Raw genomic sequence first — 23,439 nt, 5'->3', positions numbered from 1 at the left:
GCCTGTGAAGGATTACATACTAGACAAGCACACACTCTAATTCAAACTGAAATCAATTCAGGAAATAAAAAGGTTATTGTTCAGAAAGGAGCCACCAATTTTGTTATAAACTGTCTTGTGTTTTAGTATCTGTGCATCCATTAATGCCATTATCCCAATGCTATGGAGAAACCATTTACATTCTGCCAACACAGAAACCATGTATCAAATTAAATCACGGAAATAAATGCTCCCTTCTAATGTTAATGCTTTCAAAGTAAGTGGTTTTCTAAAGGGACACTTTAAATACAAAATCAAAATTGTGCAGTGGCAATGAATATGCCTCAAGTATACTTTAAGTTTTAAAACGTCAAAGGCTTTTTTGCTTGGGAAAGATTTAAACTCCTCCATATATCTAATGAGTCGCTCAGAATGAGGTTGGCTAGTATTTACATCTTAGTAGATGAGTTGACATCTTCACCTAGAAAGCTGCTCTGTGATAGGCTGCGGTAGTCATGGGTCAAAATCTCCCCGGCTGTCTCTTGACAGTCTGCTTTATTGAGATGTTATTTCAATCGCTGGGCTGTCCCTTTCCACTCCGATGCAGCCTGATAAAGATGTTTCGGCTGGACAGTCTGAGCCAGATTGGAATAAAGTCCTCAGGTACAATTGACAAGAGAATTAGATGGGGCTGCTCCAGTGACTTATTGCTGTTCTTGACAAGGTATAGGTATAGGCCTAACAGGTAATCTCATAGACAATAGCTTAAGAGGTTCACTGCAGGACTGCTCAGCAATCTAAACCAAGCCAACCATGGAGGAGGCCGGAAAGTCCAACCAAAGGGCTTTACCTGGTTACGACCCCTCAGGGTGGCTGAGTGAAAAAATGGCTGAGAATCCCATGGCTTACCAGAGATCAATATGGACGTAAGAAAAACAGAAATATGTTCTAATATTTAGGATTAGAAGTGTCCATGCATTATTCCAAGTTGGTTACTCCCTTTACGAACGATGTCACAATAAATTAGCTATGTATATTTATGTGTGCTACATTTGTCACAGTTTATTAACAAAGGAAACAAGGTACAAACAGATAGCGGATAACTCCTTCCTAAAAACATCAGACAAAATAGAAATAAGGAGAGGAAGCTAGCAAGCTGTAACAAAGACTGATGGTAAACAGCCTGGTTGAGCATTGAGCTAAATGCTAATATCAGCAGGCTTACATGCTCACAATGGCAATGCTAATATGCTTTAGCAGGCAAATGTTTACCATATTTACTATCTTAGTTGAGAATGCCAAAATTTGAGAATTTTCACCAAACACAAAGTACATCTGAAGTTGATGGGAAGGTCATTGATTTTTCAGGTATTTCGCCATAGACAAAAGTACTGGACATATTTTAATCTGATGATGAGAAACGGATAACCACAGTTTTTACAACTTATCCTGAGGGAGGACATGAACATCTTGCCAACGTTTATGGCAATCGATCCAATATTTTTTTAAATAATCAAAGTCAAAACAACAAATGTCAACCTCATGGTGGCGCTAGAGAAAGAAATCAGGGTAATCAGTAACATATCTGAGCTTCAGCCTGTGGCAACCATGATAGTCTGTCGAACATATTATGATAATTAATCTAATCATTGTTGAGATATTTCAGCCTAGGCCGCTACCATTGCTAAATCCAACTAAAAACTATATAAACACGTAAGAAAATGACTGGTGATGAAGTGTTTGTTCATACATTATAGCAGAAAATAAAGCGATATAATTTAGCTGAATTTATATTGGTGTGGATATGGAATTTTATTTTGATGTATTTTCACATCACTGTCTCCCCTGACAAAGCTTTAATGGAAGAACACAAATTATAATTGCATATGCATGTAAATACAAGAGCTTTAGCAGTAACCCAGTCGTTTTGATTCTTGTGGTTTGGAAGAAAACAAAGAAATAGTCATGCATGAGTAGGCGGAGAGGCAAAGAGTGAGAGACCGGGTGTATCATGTAGATGGAGATGGTACTAACCAGGACACACTGCTATGTTGCAGAGTTTGGTCTGAATCTCGGGCTGTCCACAAGCCACGGCCCCGCCTTCGTTCACACACTTCCTGGTTCGTGTCCTGGAGCCCCTCCCACAGGTCACAGAGCACAGACTCCATGACGACCACTCCTCCCACAGCCCATGCACTGCAAATACCCACAAACGCACAACATGGGGATGAGGAATGAGGGAGGGAGGGGTTGGAGCATCCAATCGCAGGCAAGAGGGTTAGAGAATGAGAGAAACATGAGATAATAAATGAGTCTGAGCACATTCCTTAAAAAAAAACAACATGAATGAAGTTACCTTCTGAACTCCACAAAACCATTCCAGTTCCAATGGAAAAGAAACAGTGACAATGATGCTGCACAATGCTATGTTGCTACATGAAAGAACATGGGGCTTAGGAATGGACATTTGGCATTTGAAGTCATGCAACCCAGGTCATGAAATGAATGCGTTTAGTTTGCTTCTGAAATTATTAGAGCTTGCAGTAATTATATAGAGTGAACCAAAGTATCCAGAGACTCCAATGACATAAAACACCAATTAAAGTATTACAAATGTTCATCATCTTTCTTCCTTCCCTGTTGTTTCATCTTTACTGCACATTTCCCCCTATTTTAGCAACATATGGAAATGAAATACATGAAAATACAGTAAACGAGCAGTGGAGTTGCACAAACACTTTGCAGATAGTAAACGTGGCTTTACGCAAAGCAAGTTCTTGCACAGATACGCCTATCCGTGTTTCAGCCATGTGACACTGGCAGATTGTCCCACAAATAATTGCTTGATTAATTTGGACATGTCTGACTTGAGATTAGAGGGAATAATGACAGAAATAAGACTAAAGACATTCATTGATTAATGAATGTCGGAGAGAATAAAAACAGATGAATGTGTGAGATTATAAACAGATTTGAAAGAACACTAGCATATGTGGGCTCATAACATTTGAAAGACTTTGGAATAAAAAACGCAGAGGCCAAGAAATGGAGGAGGTTATTTGGAAAACAGACATGTTCAGTCAGAGACTAGAGGAGATTAAGCTATGTTGAAAGAGATGGAGGAAAGAGAGACGAGAGGATTTGTAGAGATGCTGAAAGGAAGATAGAAAGCAAGATGTAGAGATGGGGAGGTACAGAGGGAGAGAAAGTTAGAGACAGCAGGATGGAGATTGCTGCTCCTGTGTTGAGCAAAGCTAAATAAATCATGGCGATAAATAATTAAGTCTACTCTGTGAAGGAAGGCTCAGAGGAGCAGGAGTAGAAGGCTCAGAGAGAAGAAGAAGACGGTGGTATTAAAAAATACGGAGATATGAGGAACACATAAATAGTGATATATCCTTAAATTCAGCAAAACATGGTATCAGTGTGTTGTTAGCTTCTGTACAGCTGCTATATGGTGCAGAGAAAAACAGTAAAAGCATTTGTGTTACATTTTGTTGCTTTACTGTTCATTTTAAGGAAATGATCTGTCAAGTAAGCTCACTTGCTAGCCTTGCTAAATTGGAGTCAGTTGCACTAGCTGTTCTTAAATTCAAACTCACAGAAGCCGTGTTAAAAGCTAAGTATTAAGTTGAGATTTACGCACCACTAAATTTAAACAGGGTTCCACCACACAAAGGAGTTCTTACTCAGAGATTAGTAGTTGAATATGCATGCCTACTAACTACCAGGTTAGCCTGCTAATACCTAATATGGCCAACATATCTCAAGGAATATGCTAACAATCATTTTAAAGTACATTTCAAAAAAATCTTTTTAAAAACATTAAAAAAAAACACAAGTTACAAAAGTTATGGAAATAACTAAGACTAAATATCCAAATAGCATCGACTGGGGTATCATAATTGTATGTCAGTCTCTTGCACCTTAACAACTTAATAAGCAATGGATTAATAATTGGCAACACAGTTCTCAACTTTAAGTATTGTTTGGGTTGAGGTGTAATTTGGGATCTGTGAGTCATACTGTAGCCAACAGCAAACAACCAGTCCCAATTTCATTTATTTTAAATGGACTATTTCATGGTTCAACAGTCACAGCCACCAAATAAAGATTTGTGAGCTTTGAAATTGCAATTTAGTAAAACCTGCTTGGAAAGTTTTGTCAGTTGAGCAGTTGTTAGCAATTTGAAAGGCTGTATTTTTATGCAGGATGACGGGAAATTTTATGTGCTGAAGCACGTCAGCCAAACATATATTGGTATAAAACTTAAAACAAGACTTATTTCTAAAATATTCAATTTAATAAATCATGATGAAAAATATAACCGGCAACCTCAAAGTGCAAGCAGATTTTGTCTTCGTTCATCTGTGCACATTAAAAGGGAGTTGCTTGCCATCAGGGTTGTAGTCGCAGAGGGAGGTTGAAAAGAGCATGTTTACAGCAGCGAGCACAGAAAAAAGAATTAAATAACAAACTGATCACTGGTGATCAAACCACAAAGTGACACATCTGTGTCTCATAACAACCGGTCACAAAATCAAGATCTGTGAGAGTTAGATTCAAATTTTGTAGCTGAAAAATGCACAAATAGCACATAGACTCACTTACTCTGACCCGGGTTTCTGATCCAAATGCAAGTAAGCTCAGATAAGAGAAGATAAAATGTCCATGCTCGACCTCCTTCATTTAAACAAACGCATACACACGTAGCAGAGCACACATTCGCATCACCACTAGGAATAAGCATAAGGATGTATGACTTCCATACACGTCTTTCAAATCTATGCAATTATCTGATATACTTGTAATGATGCATTCTGTAGATAATAACTTTTGATGACTTATTTCTAGCTTTTGCGAATGCAGTGCAGAACATGAATCATATTGATCCTAATCATTACCATCATTAGCAGCAATTTTCATCTGAGGCCATAGCGCAGTACGGTTGCATTATTCACAATTTTATGTAATAGGCTGTGTGTGTGTGTGTGTGTATATTTGTGTGTTTGCCATCTGCATGATTCTGCCACGAGTTCATGACAGCATCCTTGCATGCACCCTCAGTCCCTTGCTTGAATGATTATTGGAAGTGTGATGTTGCAGCGTTTGACTACACACTGACCCAGACATACTGTATTCATAACGCACCATTGTTCCACTCCGTGTTTTAAATGTCACTGAGTCTATGGCAAATGAGCAGTAGCTAAATAGAACAACACTAGGGGTATTACTTCACTTTGCACAGTTAGGGGCATGAACGCCTTCTACTTCACTGCGTATTCTGAAAAAAAAAAAAAGTTAATTTGCCGGACCAATTACTGCCTAGTTTGCTTTGTAAAGTGCCAGACCATTACTTAAAATTGATTATCTGTTTCACCTTAATTTAAGAGTTTTACCCATGAAAAAACGAGGAGAAAAAAAAATGTCCATTTTCACTTCATTGGTTTTCTGTCCAAGCTACTTTTCTTTGATGTTCCCTAACTCTTGCAGACGAACATACACACATGCAGATGTGCCTGGAGACATATCCACCCACACTCACAACACACCCGTACTTCTAAGTCCTAACTTGTGCACAAACACAAATAAGTGGTAAAAAGCAGAATAGAAATTTCTGCCAAATGAAAATTAAGTATGCAGACAGCACTCTCCCGGCGTCAGGATACTCTGGGAGAACCTTTGAAACAATATGTGTTGGGTTATGCCTGAGTGCAATTACGATTATGTGTATGTTTGTGATTGCAAGTAAATGCATCAGTATGAAACAGAGGATCTGTGTTAAAAACACATCAGTATGAAACAGAGGATCTGTGTTAAAAACACATCAGTATGAAACAGAGGATCTGTGTTAAAAACATTTCATTTGAAGATCTTCCGGATAAATCAGTAATTTCTAAACATCAGGGTGGGAAATTCACTGTGGCTGTGTATGTATACTCCAATTTTAACTGATGGAGTTGTTTGATTTTAGAGCAAACCTATTGGCAACATTATTTATATTGACAGCGTCACTTTAATTATTGTTGTTTTAGTATTTGACGTATAAAATTGTGATTTCAGTGACTGGATTGAAATTACTTCAGTCCTGATTAGTGTGTGTGTGTGTGTGTGTGTGTGTGTGTGTGTGTATTTCACTATATGGGTTTGTTTAACGGGCTAGGGAGAATACAAAGCTTGAATCCAGCAGTAAAGAGATCAACAAATCAAAGAAACATATAGATTTTACCCCAAATTAAGTCAAAGAAGAAATAAAAAAAGACATTATCTTAAAAAGTCAACCACACCAAGTTCATTCAACACTTTTATGTCTCCTTGCTGCCACCCCCACATTCCCGGTCTTTTTGAATTTGGTGTGATCCCATTCAGGCAATCCCAGGAGTGGCCCTACAGCTCTGCAGCCCTCCAGAACCACGTCAGAAAACATCAGAGGAGTGGGGGGAAAAATGAAATAATAAACGGAACATAACACAGCAACCAATATCCCATCAAAGGAGCAGCTGAGGATATTTATATCGACTCTGAATGGAAAATGAGGCACTTAGACATACAAATCGTGTTGGGACATTTGCATAAAAACAAGATTAGCATACACACCAACCGGGAAAGGAAAATGTTTCTTTTGCTTCTTGTATCTTTTTTCCTTTTCTTTTGCGGGGCGGTTGAGAAACATGAGTAAACACTAACTGACTCCTTACTTACATGTGAAAGCACACATGTGCTAAAAATGCAAATGGCAGACGCTGAATTACATTTTAAGTAGAATGACTTAGGGATCTTAAATAACAATGGACAAAGCCCTAACAACACCCATAACTTATGCCCGGCACACAAACCAACAATGAAAACTACATATTAACATCTCTAACACACACATATCCTGTGCGAAAAGTACACAGATACAAACTCTCAGGGAACGCACACAATATGTGGTACACATAGACATTAATGAAAATATTTGCAGAGGGGTGAGTCCACAAAATCACTCACAATGCAACACCACACACAGGAAGTTTTTGTCTAATTTGAATGTATATACCACTTTTAGTTACTGATATGTGCACATATCCCTAAATCAGGATTAGCCTATTCAACCCCATAGATGCTGCTTCCCTTAAAAAGTTCCTCATCCACTAACTTTAAAGTAACTCATGGAGTTAAAGGCCTTGTCCAATGACGGGCTCTATAAATGTAGCGTCTAAAGCCCAGTCACTACACCCCATGCTGTGACACTGACATTTAGACAGCAGTAGCCCCACATTTGCTTTGAGTTATCTGTCCCCAGAGAAGTTATGGCCATGACTTTTCATTTTATGGTCTGTCCTCAAAGGTAATACTGTCATTATTAGAATGGCTGTGTATGGAGGACATTCATGCCATCTTCCTGAGATGCACTCTCTTAGGTATCACTGGGATCAGTGAGGTTAGCCTAGAGACTACCCCACTGTCTGCCAACCAGAATAGAGGGCCATGCTTTCCTTCCCTCTGGCAGTCAAGGGACAATGCAGGCTTTTTTTTTTAAATGTCCCTTAGACAGGCCCACGGTCAGTCCCCAATCATTGCCCTAGTCAGACAGCCAGGACATCAGCAACCACTCATTTTGTCATATTATTGTGCAGAAAGCTGGTGGTACGGATATCATATCAGACTTGATTCCTTTTATTCTACTTAAAAGCCAGGAGGATTAATATTCCAAAAGGATCCATTTGGTTTTTTTTTGTTTAGTGATCAAGCTAAACATGTCAACAGAAGCCACTTTCTTGCTTGGCCCACTTCAGGTAAAGGATGGTAAGAACACCAGTGATCATGTTGTTCATCTACAGATGCAGTTCCTCAGGTGACAGGGAGGTGTTGCCTTATGCAAACCTTGACAGGTTCACACGTGGAAAAACATACATGGCAAGAGAAACATGCAAGTGGACAGGCAATACATTGTGAAGCCAGCAAAAGACGTTGCCGTCTCCCTTCTGGTGGAGCCTTAGTCTTAAAAGAGTACTGCATCGATTTGCTGACTTACAATGGAAAGTAAAAAAATAAAATTAAATAAATAAAAGAACCGTGAATATTGACTTTGTTATCCCATGCATTCATCCTTGTCAAAACCTTGCACCTACATTAACCATAACGCAACTTCATCTTCAATAGTTCAGTTTGAGCTCAATGGGTATTGTGCTAGTATTGGATAATGCAGCCTCAAACTGCTAGCTTCAGGCAAAATGAGGAGCAGGCTACAGAGATCTTAACCCCTGGATTTTAAAAAAATCTTTAAACCTGTATTGCTCATCTAGTGTGGTGATAGAACTAAAAAAACAACTCTTCTACCTTTGCTTGTCTGCAGGTTAAAGAATGCTAATATGGCATGAGGAGCAAGGACGTTCACTACATCACTGCAGATGATTCATCTACTGCGGCACTACCAAGCAGCACTGACATTTTTACATCCTCTGGTTAGGGACTGAGAATAAGCAGTGGATCAGAGGAGGGACAGAGGCCAGGCAGGAGAAAGCCAGTGCCATACAGGATTCCAGTTCGATTGCAATCAGGACAACCAATCAAACCAGAGCAGGACGGGCAGTACTTCACAATTCCATCTAGTAAAGGCCTACCCTGGCAATCAAACCAGAGCAGAACTCAACATTATCCAGGATGAGTAGTACACAAGTTCCCTCGGTGAACTGATCAAGCTTGATTGTGTTGTATATTGGAGAGGAAAAAAAAGGGCGAGGTGCTCTTCATTGTGCTCTTGCCTTTGTGGAGCAAGTAGATATGGTCGAATACACTCACCCTGAATGGCAGAGCATGTATGCAGATGACAATGCAATTGATTGGTTCAATATATTACGGAGCTGCCATTGCATCTAAAAAGAAGAACTAAATCCTCAAAGCAAAAGCTGTTGTAGCTATGCTTTCATATTTTATATATATATGGTATATATATATATATATATATAGGTGAAAGAGGAGAGCTAAAGGATAGCGAATCCAGGAAGTATAAACTTCTGAGCTTAGGTGTCACGTCTGTCTCCCTGTCTCGCTCAGCTGCCCAGTAGTGTGAATTGAAATGACAAAATAGCATTCTCAATCTGAAGGTTCTTTTCTGCTACATCAAGGTTAGATTATGTTTCAGATGAGCAGATCCCATGTGGTGTATGTATGTGTGTGTGTGTGTGTGTGTGTGTGTGTGTGTGTGTGTGTGTGTGTGTGTGCGTGTGAGTGAGTGTGCATGCGCCGCCTACCTTCCTCAAAAGCGTCATTATTTTCATGATGTCGTTAGTCATTGTTTTCTTCAGCTTTCTTATCACATTGTAAATAGATAAGTAAATGCTGAATGGGTGAGTGATTTGCTAAGCAGAGCATGCACGATTTGAAGCTGCATTTAGTCAAATGTTCTAATCACAAAAACAAAACAATACAAAACTGAGGTCTACAGCATATTCGTAAATGCACTTGGTCATCATTTTGCACCACTGCTAAACCTTTTTCTTTTATTTTCTCAACTTTTAATCTCTTCCTGCAATCATAAAGTCTGGATGCATATCCCAGCATGCCGTGTGGGTCGGAAAGCACAGTGGTCACCAGTCCATTACAGATTTTGAAACAAATCTGTGGAAGTCATGGCATGTCGTGCCCCCATTGCATGTCTACCAATGTAAACAGCAAAAAATACACTCAACAGAGAAGATTGAACCCTCACCAGTCCTGCTGTGAGAAAACACAGCTAACCATTAAAGCGCCACTAAATTCAGCGAATGCTGAAAGGCGTTCGTTTGAGTGTAAACATACCTGAGCCTGTGCTCCCCGGTTCACCCGGACAGGTAGCGGTGTTGTTGCACATGCGAGTTTCCCGCAGGGCTCCGCTGCACAGCGTCCCATAGGGAGAGGAAACACATGATCGCGTCCTCACTTGCCAGCCTTGCCCACATGTGAGAGAACACACACTCCACTGTGACCACTCCTCTGCCGCAGGGTCACCTGAAGAGCAAGACGGAGGTGGACAGAAACAGGGTGATTCTCAATTATTCCAGTTTCATGACGCTAATGTTTCTATGAGTCAGGGAGAACAAAAAAAGTTCAAGAGAAAGGTGTTATTAGTTGTACCCATATAAGCGCAGTTTGAACTTTAAGGTTGGGAGTTCACAAAAAAGTAATGTTTATTAAAAGAAGGTTAATGTGTACAACTGAGGCTTCTTTTAAATGAAAATACTGATCAGGGTATCAACAGGTGCATTTTCATATCCCGACTAATAAGCCCAATGATGATAAATTGTGAGAATTAGGCCTACCGTAGAAACCGGACTCGCTCAAACCACAAAAACACGACAGTAAACCGGATACAGAACAGATACAGAAATTAGCATTCCTCCAGGGACAATAGCGATTGTCATTTTTTGACTTCCAAAGCTTCTACTGAGGTTTTTCAAATGAAGCTCCTAAATTCTGTGGTGATATTTTCACCCTAAAAAAACAAGAAAATATTATTTTGCATTGTTATGGTTGTATAAATGTAATTCATTGCTGCTAGACCTTCAAGACACGTGCCTGCCTCCCTTTGTGTGTGAAGAGTTTTTGGCCACAATGGGAATTCTACTTTGGAAAGGCTAAACACAAAGAAATATGGATTGCAGAAGATTATTTTTTTTGTTACACAAAAACATTGTGAATTTTGTGAATGAATACATCTATCTATTTTGACTTTTTGACCGAGGGCTGAGCGAATTACAGAGACGAGTAGCGCCGCCTCTCTTGCTGCGTGTGTTTGAGAGTGACAGAGAGAGGGCAAGAGAAGGTGGAAGGTGGATTATGCTAGTGCATGCAATATTTCTGTAAATTAATAATAAAAAAAATGTCGACATGATGGAAGCTTCGAAGCTTGTGAACTATTTGGTGGGCGTACAGCTCTTGTGGGCTCGTTGATAGATCGAATATGAACCTTAGCATAAACCGTTGCCATGATAAAACATAGAGAAGTCTATAGTGTATCGGGGTCCGCAGGTGGCAGCGTAACCTATAGGCTATAAATGCTGTGTGTAGCCTACATTAGAGACAGTGTTAAGCATCTGGACGCCAGCTAAGGGACACACACAGTGCGTCAGTCACTAAGGAGGTCCTGTCACTCTCTCATGTCATCATGAGCGGGAATCAAGGCTCCTCTCGAGTGTTGCACAAACAGGTTTGCTCTATTGATTCCTGATAGCAATTCCTGCTGTGTCTTTGCTCTTTATCAAGTGAAATGAAATAGAAATCATGTTGGATGATTGTGACACCATTGCAATATCACTACAATAAAATAACACAAACGGAATTGTAATCCATACTATTGTCAAGAGAAAAGCCCGGGACTTTCTGAGAGATGATGAGAGGGCTTCGTGGTTACAATAATCAACGAGTCTTTCTCTAGTTTTATGGACTTTTTTAAATTCTTTTTCCACCCTGGGGTGAAGTTGAGAGTGCACAAGATGATGATTTGTTTAATAGATTTTAATAGATGAGGGCTTCGCTTATATTGTTCTGTGGTAGATTTTTGCAGTGTATCGTTTTGACACGGCCTGGCTTGTGATGCTATATCAATACCCAATATATGACATCCCTGCACACTATATTAGTATGGGTGATATGTGATTTCATTCAAGCCACTTAATGTGAATACACCTTGATTGAATATTCATAAGGACGATGATCCTGTTAGAGATTCAACAATATTAATATTCACGGGATTATGGTAACACATACTTAAGGGGCTGTATGCCAAAAAACGGATGTTAATACAGTGGCAGAGATTGGGTTTTCAGACAATTTTGTGTTTTTGTTAGTTCTCCAGGCAGCTGAGGAGAGAGTCCCATTGTTCCCTCCGAGATATGCCCTTGAAAGCGAAAACCAAGTGTTAAGTCATCTCGCTTCGCTCTTTCTAAATTGTTTATGAGCGCTGTGTCCTTTGATAGAGGCGTCATCGCATGGCAAAGAAGGAAATCAAATTAATTGCATGTCCGTTAATCGCATTACATCTTCATTAACATGCCGTGAGTCAGGGCTTAAGCTCATCACACATGCCTGGAGGAATGGAAGAATGGGGAGAAGGGAGGAGGGGGGTGAGTGAGGGTGGGGAGGCAGAGGAAAAGGACAAGACAGAGCCAGGGGTTTCCCTTGCGGTAGGGAGTCCCTCCTCCATGCAGTGGTAGTATAGAAACGTGTGTGTGTGTGTGTGTGTATGCACAAATTATCTATCCTTGTGTGGTTGTAGCAGCCAACATGTTATGTCATGTATGTATAAGGCCATTCATGTGACATCCTTCCTGTTTCATGTCATGAATAATTCCTTTTCTCTTTCCCAATGGTATTAATTATGTAGGCTTTTGAAGTCACATACACACACACACACGCACACTCGTAGGTACACACTTTTAACATGTCCACGCATGTGTATGGCCAACTAGAGCTGCCCTGGACTTCAGCCATTCTCCAGAAGGTAAATGTAGAATGATTGTCTGAAGGAGATCTTTATTTTTAGTTACACATACTGCCTGTAAACGTCAGGTTGGTGACTTCTGTTCCAGGCCGTGAACTCATGCACACATCACATTACTCACCAGTTTGTGCCTGAAACACACCTGGCTGGTCAGCTGATCGAGGTCTCTGGGTCTTCACCTTCAGATCGTCATCATCATATTGGTCTGAAATCGACGAAAGACAGAGATTTGTCTTTTTTTCCCATACATTTTGAATTGGACAGTTAAATATATGCATTCCCGTATGAAGCCAAATGTGTAAGATGTCTAGTTTGTTTACTACATGCACTTTTGCCATGGCATACAGAAACTTGGTTTTAAAGCTGTAGTAAATAAGTCCTCATCAGCATCAACATCCACTTTGCACATTCAGGGGAGTAAAAAAACAAACAGCACGTTTTTTTAAGTACATCCAAAACACGACTCTGGAAAATAAAAATACAAACGCCTCCAATTCCTTGGCTTGCTCCTTGTAGCAGAATATTTAAAGAACACGCTGATACATTTCAGCACACAACGTGCAGAAACAGATAACAGAATGTGAAGTCTGCAGTATAATCTCAGAAAATCAGGAGGAAGTCTATTCTGCCATTAGTTTAAAGTCGGAAAATGAATCGTCAATAAGAGTATATACACTAAAATGCAATGTGAATTACATAAGCCAAGTAAGTAACCTATTTATTTTGCTTGGTTATGAAACTGTACAAACATATATAACATGGAGCTACACATGTACAAGAAAAGCCTGCATCTGATAAACCAGAGGGTACATATGAAGTGGAGCACCTTGAATAAATGGTGAGCATTAGTTGAAATTGAACAATTGCCTAGAGAGACATACGGAGAAAGCAAAATCATGCAACCTATCTAAGTCGTTTTTTTTTATCTCAATTGGTACAAACATATGGAGGCATGAGCGCAGTCTGTTCTGAATCTGTGCAAATGGATTTGTAGGCTTAGTTTCAGCAACACAAGACTTAATCAACTCCCTGGGCAGGAAAACAATCTTTGATTTAGCAGATCCTTTTCACTTGGGTACTTCTTGCTCATGGGAATCTCTGCAGGGGTTGCATTCCCGCAAAGCAGATGAGACAAACAGCGTATCTAAGGTACGTTATCTACATGGAACGTGCTTGTGTGCTAGTGTGTGTTTATTAGATTACAGAGTGCAAAAGTGATTGATACTGAAATGTCCTCGCATTAGCTCCTATCAAGGAGTTGACCTGAGGAAGAACAAAAGCATATGCATGCACAGCACATCGTCCCCTGCATCCCAATACACACTAGCATGAATGCCGTGGAATTGTGCTAAAGGTCTGTCATGCTTGCTCAATGGCCATTGCAAACAGCCCTCTAATTTCCCTTTTACATAAACAACTCCTTGTAAGGAATAAAATATTTTTTTCTCCCACTTCCTTGGTTTGTCCATTGTTCTCAAGACCACTTTTTCTTAGGCCAATATTTAACCACAGGAACAATGTCATTATTTTGTTTGTGTGCCGTCTAGATACTGACTGCAGCTGGCAACAGCCCTGGGTAAACTAAATTACTATTGTGTGCTTGTGTGCTTTGTTAGCTTGGCTTTGTTGTGAAAGAAACTGCAATTAGCAAATGGTGCACTCGGAAAGTATTTCAGAAGAAAATTAGGAGAATTCTATTTTGCCACATCGCATTATTGCTTAAGAAAAGTCAGAATATCGTTTCATTTAATGTGGCAATCAATTTGAGGGTACAGATGCACATACCAACAGCTCTGGGATTAGGCGTTTTTATTAGCCATACTCAGATCAGTACACAAAACAAATGCCCAATTGCTTGGCTGCTGGTGTTACTGTAACATCTTACACCAAAAAAATATTAAACCTTGTGGCAGGATATAGTGATCCTAGATATTTGTGGCTTGAATTTCCACAGTCTCTGGCTTGATACGTCACTTCATCTTTATTGTCATCTACACCACAATAACAGTACTCATCCTCCTAACCAATAAACACATACAGCAGAAAATGGTAAAAACAAAACTTTTCACCAACCCTACTTTTCCTCTCTAGCTTCTTGCAATTGACATAATTGGCCCTTTGCTAAGCCCCAACCCAGCTGCCACTCCGTCAAGCTGCCGGGGCGACCATCAAGCCCGCACTGTCACTAACTACATTCCCTGTGTAAATATTGTCTACATTTTGGAAAAGAGAAAAGGCAATTTCAGAAAAAAGCAGAAAAAAGGGTCACAAATAAATAGAGAACCCACTTTGAAAAGTTGATTGTTATTAATATATAAAAATTAGCACGTCTCTTTACCTTTTTCTGATTCTAATAAATACAAATTCAATTTTAAATGTAACAAAATTAAACATTCTGCCCATTATAAAAAGCAAACTTTATGCAGGCAGCGGCAACATTGTCTGTGTGGACACCACACGTGCGAGAGAGGCTACAGTTCAAGGAAGCAGCTGTCGCCTGATGCTCACGCAGGCAGTGAGCCCCTGGCATCATAGTTGTCAGACCCTGATCCGAGCTGGCTAATGCTATGCTATTATTAGCCAGTCTGCGTTCAAGGTATAGAATATTAGTTGATTGCTAAACCCTCCGCCAAACAGCAATTATCCAATCATTGCTTAGCAACCATAACTAGGTACAGAGGTCTCCAGATGCTGAAGCTGTGTGCATGGGGCAATAGCATGAGGGCGGTGTCTTTTTTGTGTTTTTTTTCTGCTCTTACATACGTTACATGGCGCTTTACTCTCGGTTTTACCGTATAGTGTTATATATAGTATTATCATGTTTGTAGCAATCATGTGCATATTTAAGACCCCTTTAAAGAGCTCTGAACAATGAAAAGTCAGCTGGAGAGAGTTTTCAAACAGTTTGAAAGCGCATTAGCATTAATAAACACCAAGATGCTACAGCTGATCAAATCTGCTTGACAGTCATCATTTCAGCAGACAAATGCCACGGTACTGGGCTGCAATGAGAAGCATGCTGAGTTCTCCTCACCCCTTTTCAAATTCCCTTTTGCTGTTCTTTTTTTTGGTGCCACAAAGCTAGCAGCCTATGTTCTGAGCAAAACATGAGCTGCTAACCCCACTGATCCACCGAAGTGAGTTTGGTACAGGTTTAGGTTCCGACTGCCTACTGAAAGGATTCGTGACTAATGTCAGTGGGAAATCATTGGCAAACAAGATGCCACGAACTTCAGCAAGACGACAAAGCGACAGAGGAAGTGCCGGTCCCAATCTGGGAGTTTCTGAATCATTTTCTGGCAGAATTGGGCCTAAATTAAGCCTTGTGAGAGGGTCTATACTCTTCACTTCTGTGCTTCTGAGACACAGAGGTCAGTGAAGCAGGTCAGAGTAATGCCTCACATAAAGTGACCAGTGAGGATTACATTTCTCTCCTTATCTTTATCTCTTTCTCTCTGTTTGTCTCTCTTTCTCCCTCACTCTCCTCTAGGTCTACGCCACAAAAGAGGATTCAGATGGACACCGGTGCAGAGTCCTTCACAATCGAAGCTAAAGATCAATATGGATAACCCTTTGAGAGTACTGACCTTTACAAACCCCACTGAATTGTTTAATGTTGTGGACCGCAATTTAATGGCAACATCATCGCACACTTCATCAAATCGTCTGGCACTCTCTCATCCCTACTTTTTTTCCACCCATTCCAGCTTGTTCTTCATCTCCAGGGGAATCTATTTTCCATCTATAGCTGGCATTCACTTCCAATCGTGGAGCAGGGTCGATAAAGCTACGACCGGTTGGGAGCAGAGGTTTGATATTTTACTTGTAGTAGTGCTGATGTTTTAGTGTCATCTGACAGAAGTTTCAGTGAAGTGAAAACGCCTTTTAGAATCTTGCCCTGACAAATGAAGAGAACACCTTTGCTTTAGTAGCAGTGCAGTGCATGAACATAGGTCGTCATCAATATGTTATGTAGGATGTTGAGTCTACAGTCAGGGGTCTGCTAAAAGATTTTTCTCTGAACCTATATAGGTTATACACTCGGTGTTATAAGAACAAAAATAAAACTTTTTTTCAACCCATTTCAGCTCTCTCCTCCTGTCTATGGGACCAAGTTAAAGTCAATAATCTTGTGATTGGCCGGTGAAAAGGTTGAACTTTGCTCGTTTACTTAGTAGTGTACAGTGGAACTACTGACTTATCAACTTATCAAGGCTATTTAATCACAAACATTGTAATGGACTTAGTGACATGTTAAGAGTTAATGGTTATGGGTATTACTGTGTTTAGAGATGTTTGTTCAGTGAAAGAGCAAAGGATGAAACATTCTGTTAAGTGCAAGCAGGGGATCGTCCCTGTTTTTAGTCTTACAACATTAACTCTTTCACAGTTTCACAGTTTAATGACCTATTTGGCATTTGGTTGTGCTTAGCTCCAACCTCGTGTGTCACTTCTGGTTACAAACAAACCAAAAACCAAGATGGCCAAAAGGCAGAAACCGAGACTTCAAAACTGTAGTCCATGGTTCAGAGGACATCTACTGTAATTCATTTGTAGTTTTGGTGTTGGCTACACTGATAAAGTGTTTACAAAGCCATGTTACATCTCACAACAGTACACATGAAGTGATGATATGTGACATTTACTTTTAAAGAAATGATTATTTGAGGATAACACTTGATTTGTTTGCCTTGTCAGAACCCAACTGCTAACCATAAAGCAATGCTTCTCAAACCGTTTTAACCATCTCTTTGCTCAGGGCTATTTTCTCTACTTGTTCCCAACAAAGTGTTGATAAAGTAGCATGTAGAAGGAAAAAGTCCCATGCATAACCGGCTGAGCGCTATCACTCAGCAGGCAGAGGCTTTTGTCGGCTTCCTCAACTCGATGCACAAAGCTGATGAGATGAACACACACTAGTGCGAAGACATGAACACAGCATATTTTGGACATCTAAATGCACACATCAGCTGTTACACCAAAGCTCAAATGTACCTTGATGTGGCACAGACACACACTGAGACACACGCACACATACACAATAAGTGGTAAATATGGCTGATAAATAAACGTCATGCAGTAAAGCAGTTTTGAGCCCATTCAAAGCAGCAGGCTGGGGATTGGAGGAGAGCCAGTTAGACCCACAGGCTCCTTTGTCAGACTGAGCCGGGATTTAAGCCTGCTGGGAAGACTGTATGTATATGCGTGTGTATGTGTGTGTGTGTGTTTGACAGAGGATTGCATATGGTAATATGGTAAAACAGCTGTATTAAATGGCATGCAAAAAACTGTGGCGCAGAAATGCTTTTTGTTGACTATTGTCAGCTCTTTCAGTGCAGTGTATATGATTGAATGCACCCTCTTAAAAACGCACACTCACAAACACACACACAGAGCTATTTCTCAGCCGTATATCAAATCTGAGCTTATAGCTCTCTGGTGCTGTCCATTTACTCCAGGGTCCATCTGGGAGAGCCCAAACTGATAGAAGCGTACCATAATGGACTTTTTATAAGCTACTGGACAGACAGACCACTCCATCTCTCTCTCTCGCTTTCTCACTCAGCAGCAGATATGAGGAGAGAGGTTGAATCAGGTTGGTGCAGGACAGCGTCTGCCTGACTATGGGGCCTCAAGGTCATTTGTGTGCCTTCAAAATGGATTCAGAATCTAGTTTTCTCGGCCCCACAGACTGACAGTTTGTTTTTTTCACACCTGCACACACACACACACAGAGATCAACACAAGCCCTTGTATACATCCAAACTGCCAAATTGGCTTTGTTTCGTTTCACTTTCATTCTCAATCTCAAATTGCCCTTTTTCCCCCATTTTTCTTTCTCTTATTAGATATTTTCAAACCTCCTAAGTCCCACACCGCACAGTCATTTGGCCTATCGCTCTGCTCTCCACCCTCCCACCCTCTGTCTTTTATTTCAGCCAGCCTTTCTCTCAGTTCCATAACAAGATGAGAATTTTGATAGATTTACAGTCCAGCAAAGCTACAATGAAAGAGCAATCACTGCAGGGATGGCCAGAACAATTAAATCAAAGCATGGGCATGCAAGATTATTGCGCAATCAGCCAGTGTAGCCAGTGTAGCAGTGTTTACAACATAGCTAGAAGCATGTTAAATGGATCAATGTGAGATAAGCTTGAGCCCCTTGTGAACTTGTTGTAAAGCCAATGTTATTGCACTTTATATCTCTGCCTCAGTCTGACGCACATTGTTCAAAGTTACCCCAGTTTCCTGGCAGAAAAACCTTATTTTCTGTCAATCCAACAGAGAAAGGTCTTTGGTGTTGACTAATCAAATCATGAAACTCCAGCAGATAAGAAAGTGGCACAGATAGCAGATCATAAGACAGTGGACATAGAGAACGGCCATGCTAGCAGCTTTGTGTGGCTGCGCGGTGGCGCTTTGAACTAAATGCTATTGTGAGCATGCTAACATGGTCACAATGACAATGCTAACATGTTGATGTTAGGTAAGTACAATGCTTACCATGTTCACCATCTTAGCCTGTTAGTATGGCAGCATGTGTTATGTAACACTAAACGCAAGTACAGCGAGTGAAAAGGGATCACGGAAGATTGTACAATTGAACCTGCCCTGTCATGGCAATCAATCCAATAGTCATTGAGATGTTTCAGTCTGGACTAAAGTGGTGAACCAACGAACAGACCAACCGACTGACAAACCAAGCAAGCAACCAATCAACCAACCAACCGACCGGCCGACCGAGCCATCCAACATGCTGCTAAAGTCTAAGTGTGCTAAGGTTTAGATATAGTGTTTTAAAGGGTGTAAAAACAACAGCAGTGTTGCTTAAAATGCTTTTTTTTGTGGCTTTTCTGTGGTTTCTGGAATTCCTGGAAGAATTGTATCACCCAAAGAGAAGCTTATAATCCTTATAAAACACAAATTTAAGAAAAAAGAGGTAAGCTAAACTCTGAAAGTGCAGCATATTTGTCACATCATCAACCTTAAACCTGTCTTTATCTTTTGTTTCACCTCTCTCCCTCTGATACAAATCTGCCAAAAATATCAGATACAAATATCTATCAAACCCAATTCGGCATTTTATCGCGAGGCTTTTCACATGACAGCAGTGATACGTATGTACACGACGCAGCCGCACGTACAGATCGATGAGTGGTATGCTGTTGCCATAGAAACACCGTTATTCTGACACTGTAAAGGATGGGCGGGGATATGGGTGGGTGGTCCTACAGAGGGACGGAGGGAGGTGTATTATAAATCAGTGTCCACACTTGGTCTCTGGTTCTGCATGTGACGGAGAGGGGAATTGAGTCTGACGGTTGGTCTCAACTGTGGTGAAGGGCAGCTGCTGTGCTTTTGCTATGATTCTAATATCCCTTTCTTCTTTCTGCCTGTGTTGCTTATGTGTTCTTACGCTTTCATCGTTAGTTTTATGCTTTGTACATCCGTTTTTTTTCTTCCTTTTTTACATTTAACTATCTGGAAGTCTTTTTTTTTCAAATCAATTTCCTTTCATTTGTATTTCTTTGTCTTCCTTTCTCTTACAATATTTGTTCATGTTCTTTACATTTTTTTTTATTTCTATACACTGAAATGCATTGGTGCAAATTTTCTTTTACAAGCGCAAACGCGTGCACACACAAACTGCATTTGCATAGGCCAAAGCCACCCGGAGCACACTCTGGCAGGTGTTTTTCATGGATCACAAGAGATTGGCATGAGAAGAGTCCGACCTTGGTCTTCCACTCGGGTAGAAGTGACGGAAGAAATGATACTCAGGCGCTGACTCTCGCCCTCAACCTCTCTCATGAGTATATACAAACACTCACACACCACTTACCTCTACTCTTGCAACTACATTTTATCAGAGGGAAGGGTCAGCGCAGCAGAACAGAGGGGCAGTCTTTTGGGCCAGGCATTGCACACGGACGTTCACCCAAACTCTTGTGCTCACACATGATACATACGACACAGACATGCTTAGTTTGGCTTAGCAGTACAAGCGAGGTATTGCTCCTGTCTACAGAATTAAACCCACTTTCTGCTGTTTTCTTTAAGGCAAGATGAATGGATGAATCCATGTGAAATAAAATTATAACGGAGCAGAAAAAAGAGGTGAAAATCCCCTAAAAAAGAAAAGAAAAGCTCAACGAGTCGGTGACTTAGCACGGCACTGATAACCCCGGTGTCCAGATTTCTACATGGTTATTACCCTCTTTTCACCTGGAAAACTGGAAACATTTTTAATGTTGTGGATGTTCTCTTTGTTAATGTTTGTCAGTATTGCATGTGATTTTATGCTTTGGTACAGTCTGACAGCTCCTAATGCAATACGTGCTATGATTAGTTGTACTATCCGCTCAGGTTTACCTTGGACTATTGGACTAATTCGTTACAGTATGTTCTGTTTTGTACCAGATGATTTGTTTGCCTACTTAGGCACCCCCCATGATAATAATGGTCTTCCATTATATTAATGCTAGAGTGTGTAATGTACTATGCATTTGTTACAACATGTTCTCCAAACCAATAGGCATCAATATGATCTGAGTGCCCATTAAAACAAATACACAACCATGACCAAGGCATATGCTCGCTCATACAAGCATGCTCCCAGCCACCCACGACACGGACTCCTGCCTCAAGAGTGGCCGTGGTGGCTTATGCAGAAGAATCAAATACAGTTGGTGTACAGGAGATGGAGACTTAAGTAACCAGCAGTTAGCATCTACAAAGCCAAAGCATACAGCGACATAAAGAAACTGCTTAGTGACACTTGTAAATTATAGAACAACGTTACTGTTCCGAGCAACGCGTTTCACTCTGGTCAAAACAACAAAGTTGTTGCTGGAGTTTTTGCCTCTTCCGATTTTTTCCCTCATCCATTGCACCTTTGAAGTAGGCTGTGCCAGAAAACCCCACTCTGCTTTTACAAGAAACTGCTTAGCAACATGTTGAAAGCTCTCACAGTTTTTGATGTGCATCCATGGGAAATTGTATCAATTTCAAGTAGCCACCTGACATTTTCTGCCTTTTTCGGCCTTGACAACCATTAGCTCATTTGGCCGCTTGGCAACCAGCTGACTAGAAACATCCAATCACATCCATGCTGGTGTACAGAGTGGTCATTATAACCTGACAATTCTAACTACTGCAGCTTCCTCCACCACCCTAACCTCCTCCCCATGTGCTACGCTTCTGGTATTGCTGATTCAGATCTAATGTGCATGTGTTCGTTTATTAAGAGGGGATTCATTCTTTGTAATTGGTGCTAAGAACCAACCGGTGCAGCAGAGTCAAGATTGTCAAGTCTCGCTGTAACCATCTGCTATAAAGAGTCAATTCCTAGTAACATCGTAATATCTGAATGAATCTCATTTGGACAGACAGCTGTCTTTGTTCAAGGGATCAGTATTTGGAACTCTTCAATCCAGGATCATCTCAAATTTATGTTGAAAGCACTTTTGAATATGTCTGGAAAAGTTACATCCATAATCACTAGGCAGGGGTCTAGACTGAAGACCTTCAGTTCAGTTGTTTTAGAAGAGTGATCGGTGATCAAGTGACTTTTATTAAGAATCGAGGCCTAAAGATCTTTCTAATATCAGAACATTCTTCCTTGTTGTAATTCCATACTCTGAAAACAGTTTTCTTGCAAGGAGCGCACCTTTGGCCTCTTGCGCATTATAATCTGTGATATGCCTCCCGGGTAAGGTCGAAGTTATACTGTGATGTGAAGCATTAATCACAGAGGTCCTCATTCTCAATAACTCTCATTTATTTGGCAGAGAAGATTAATATCTGGCATTAACAAATGTAACCCTGCCAACTTTTTTTTCCTCCCCTTGGTGTGACAGAAAGAGGGATTTCACAACATGGCTGTTCCTGCAGAGGATTGCATTCTGTAAAACTGCAGTCATAACTTTTGGGCCCATTAAAGCTTTATGGGTGGGAAAAAAGGGATGGCTAGAAATGTAGAGATACCCTGACACTATAACCAGAGGATCAAGGGATACGTTTGATACTGACCAAAATGTGTTTGCATCATACGGTATTGGAAACTGTCAAGTACTGAATTTGCGCTGTTTGTGTATGTCATTCAAACTCTGACAGAGTAAAGAACCCTGGTGCAGACTGAACAACCTTTCCTGGCGCTGGTCTTTCAAGAGAACTCTGGTACAGTTTGTTGTGGCGTGCTTAACTTCCATACTTCACTGATGCCAGGTACGCATCAGGCGTAGCAATTTAAACAACCATACTTATTTCAGCACAAACCACAACCTTTTCCTAAACCTAACAAAACACTTTTGTTGCCTGAACCTAACCAGGTACTTTTGTGGGATAACTTTTGCTCATTGTATTCAAGCAAAGATCATGTATGATTGCAAGAAAAAAGTTCTGTAAGTAAAAGAGTAAGGGCATATAATGAAAAAACTATTGGCAATAATAATGACAATCCATACTCCCCCATCCTCACCATAATCCCTTTTTCCTCCTCCCAATGTCCTTTAAGCCCGTATCCCTTTATATTAACCTCCCTCAATGTGAAAAAAGCAGAGAAAGGAATACCTATAGTAAAGTACTTCTTTACTCCTCCTCAGTGTGCAGTAGTCTACATGCAGCAAACACACACACAGACAAACATACACCTATATATATATATATATATATATATATATATATATATATATATATATATATATATATATGGCCCTCAATGAGAACAATCTTCCCCTTTACAGGGCTCAAGGACTGCCAGTGCCTCATCACTTCTGGAGATGAGGCCTCTCAGCTCGTTCTTACTTTCTCCTGCCCCGCTACGAAATGTTCCAGCCAATTTAATCCGAGTAGAGAAAAGGTGTTGTGCGGAACGAGTGCCTGGATAAATAGCTGAGAGTAATCGGGTCACAAGGCTAATCGAGAGAGCAGTGCAGCCATGCAGCATGAAGGGAGCTCTGCGCTAAAGAGTTAATTTCAGCTATGGAGGTCAGCAG

The 23,439-nt window shown here is 40.5% G+C and overlaps 1 protein-coding gene across 1 annotated transcript in view; it reads right to left on the bottom strand.

Annotated features, from left to right (window-relative positions):
• Window positions 1-23,439, bottom strand: part of adgrb2 (adhesion G protein-coupled receptor B2) — a gene marked incomplete at both ends in the record, with an annotated part of 128,796 nt that overhangs the window by 85,233 nt on the left and 20,124 nt on the right. The window contains 3 exons of the mRNA XM_079176373.1: window positions 2,014-2,175; window positions 9,763-9,951; window positions 12,564-12,647. Of these exons, the coding sequence (XP_079032499.1) occupies window positions 2,014-2,175; window positions 9,763-9,951; window positions 12,564-12,647 (435 nt within the window). The remainder of the gene's footprint in view (window positions 1-2,013; window positions 2,176-9,762; window positions 9,952-12,563; window positions 12,648-23,439) is intronic.

The sequence above is a fragment of the Pholis gunnellus genome, assembly GCF_910591455.1.
Source record: "Pholis gunnellus genome assembly, chromosome: 16".
Taxonomy (NCBI): Eukaryota; Metazoa; Chordata; class Actinopteri; order Perciformes; family Pholidae; genus Pholis; species Pholis gunnellus.
The sequence above is the reverse complement of the archived record's forward strand: the minus strand, read 5'-3'. Positions and strand labels throughout refer to the sequence as shown.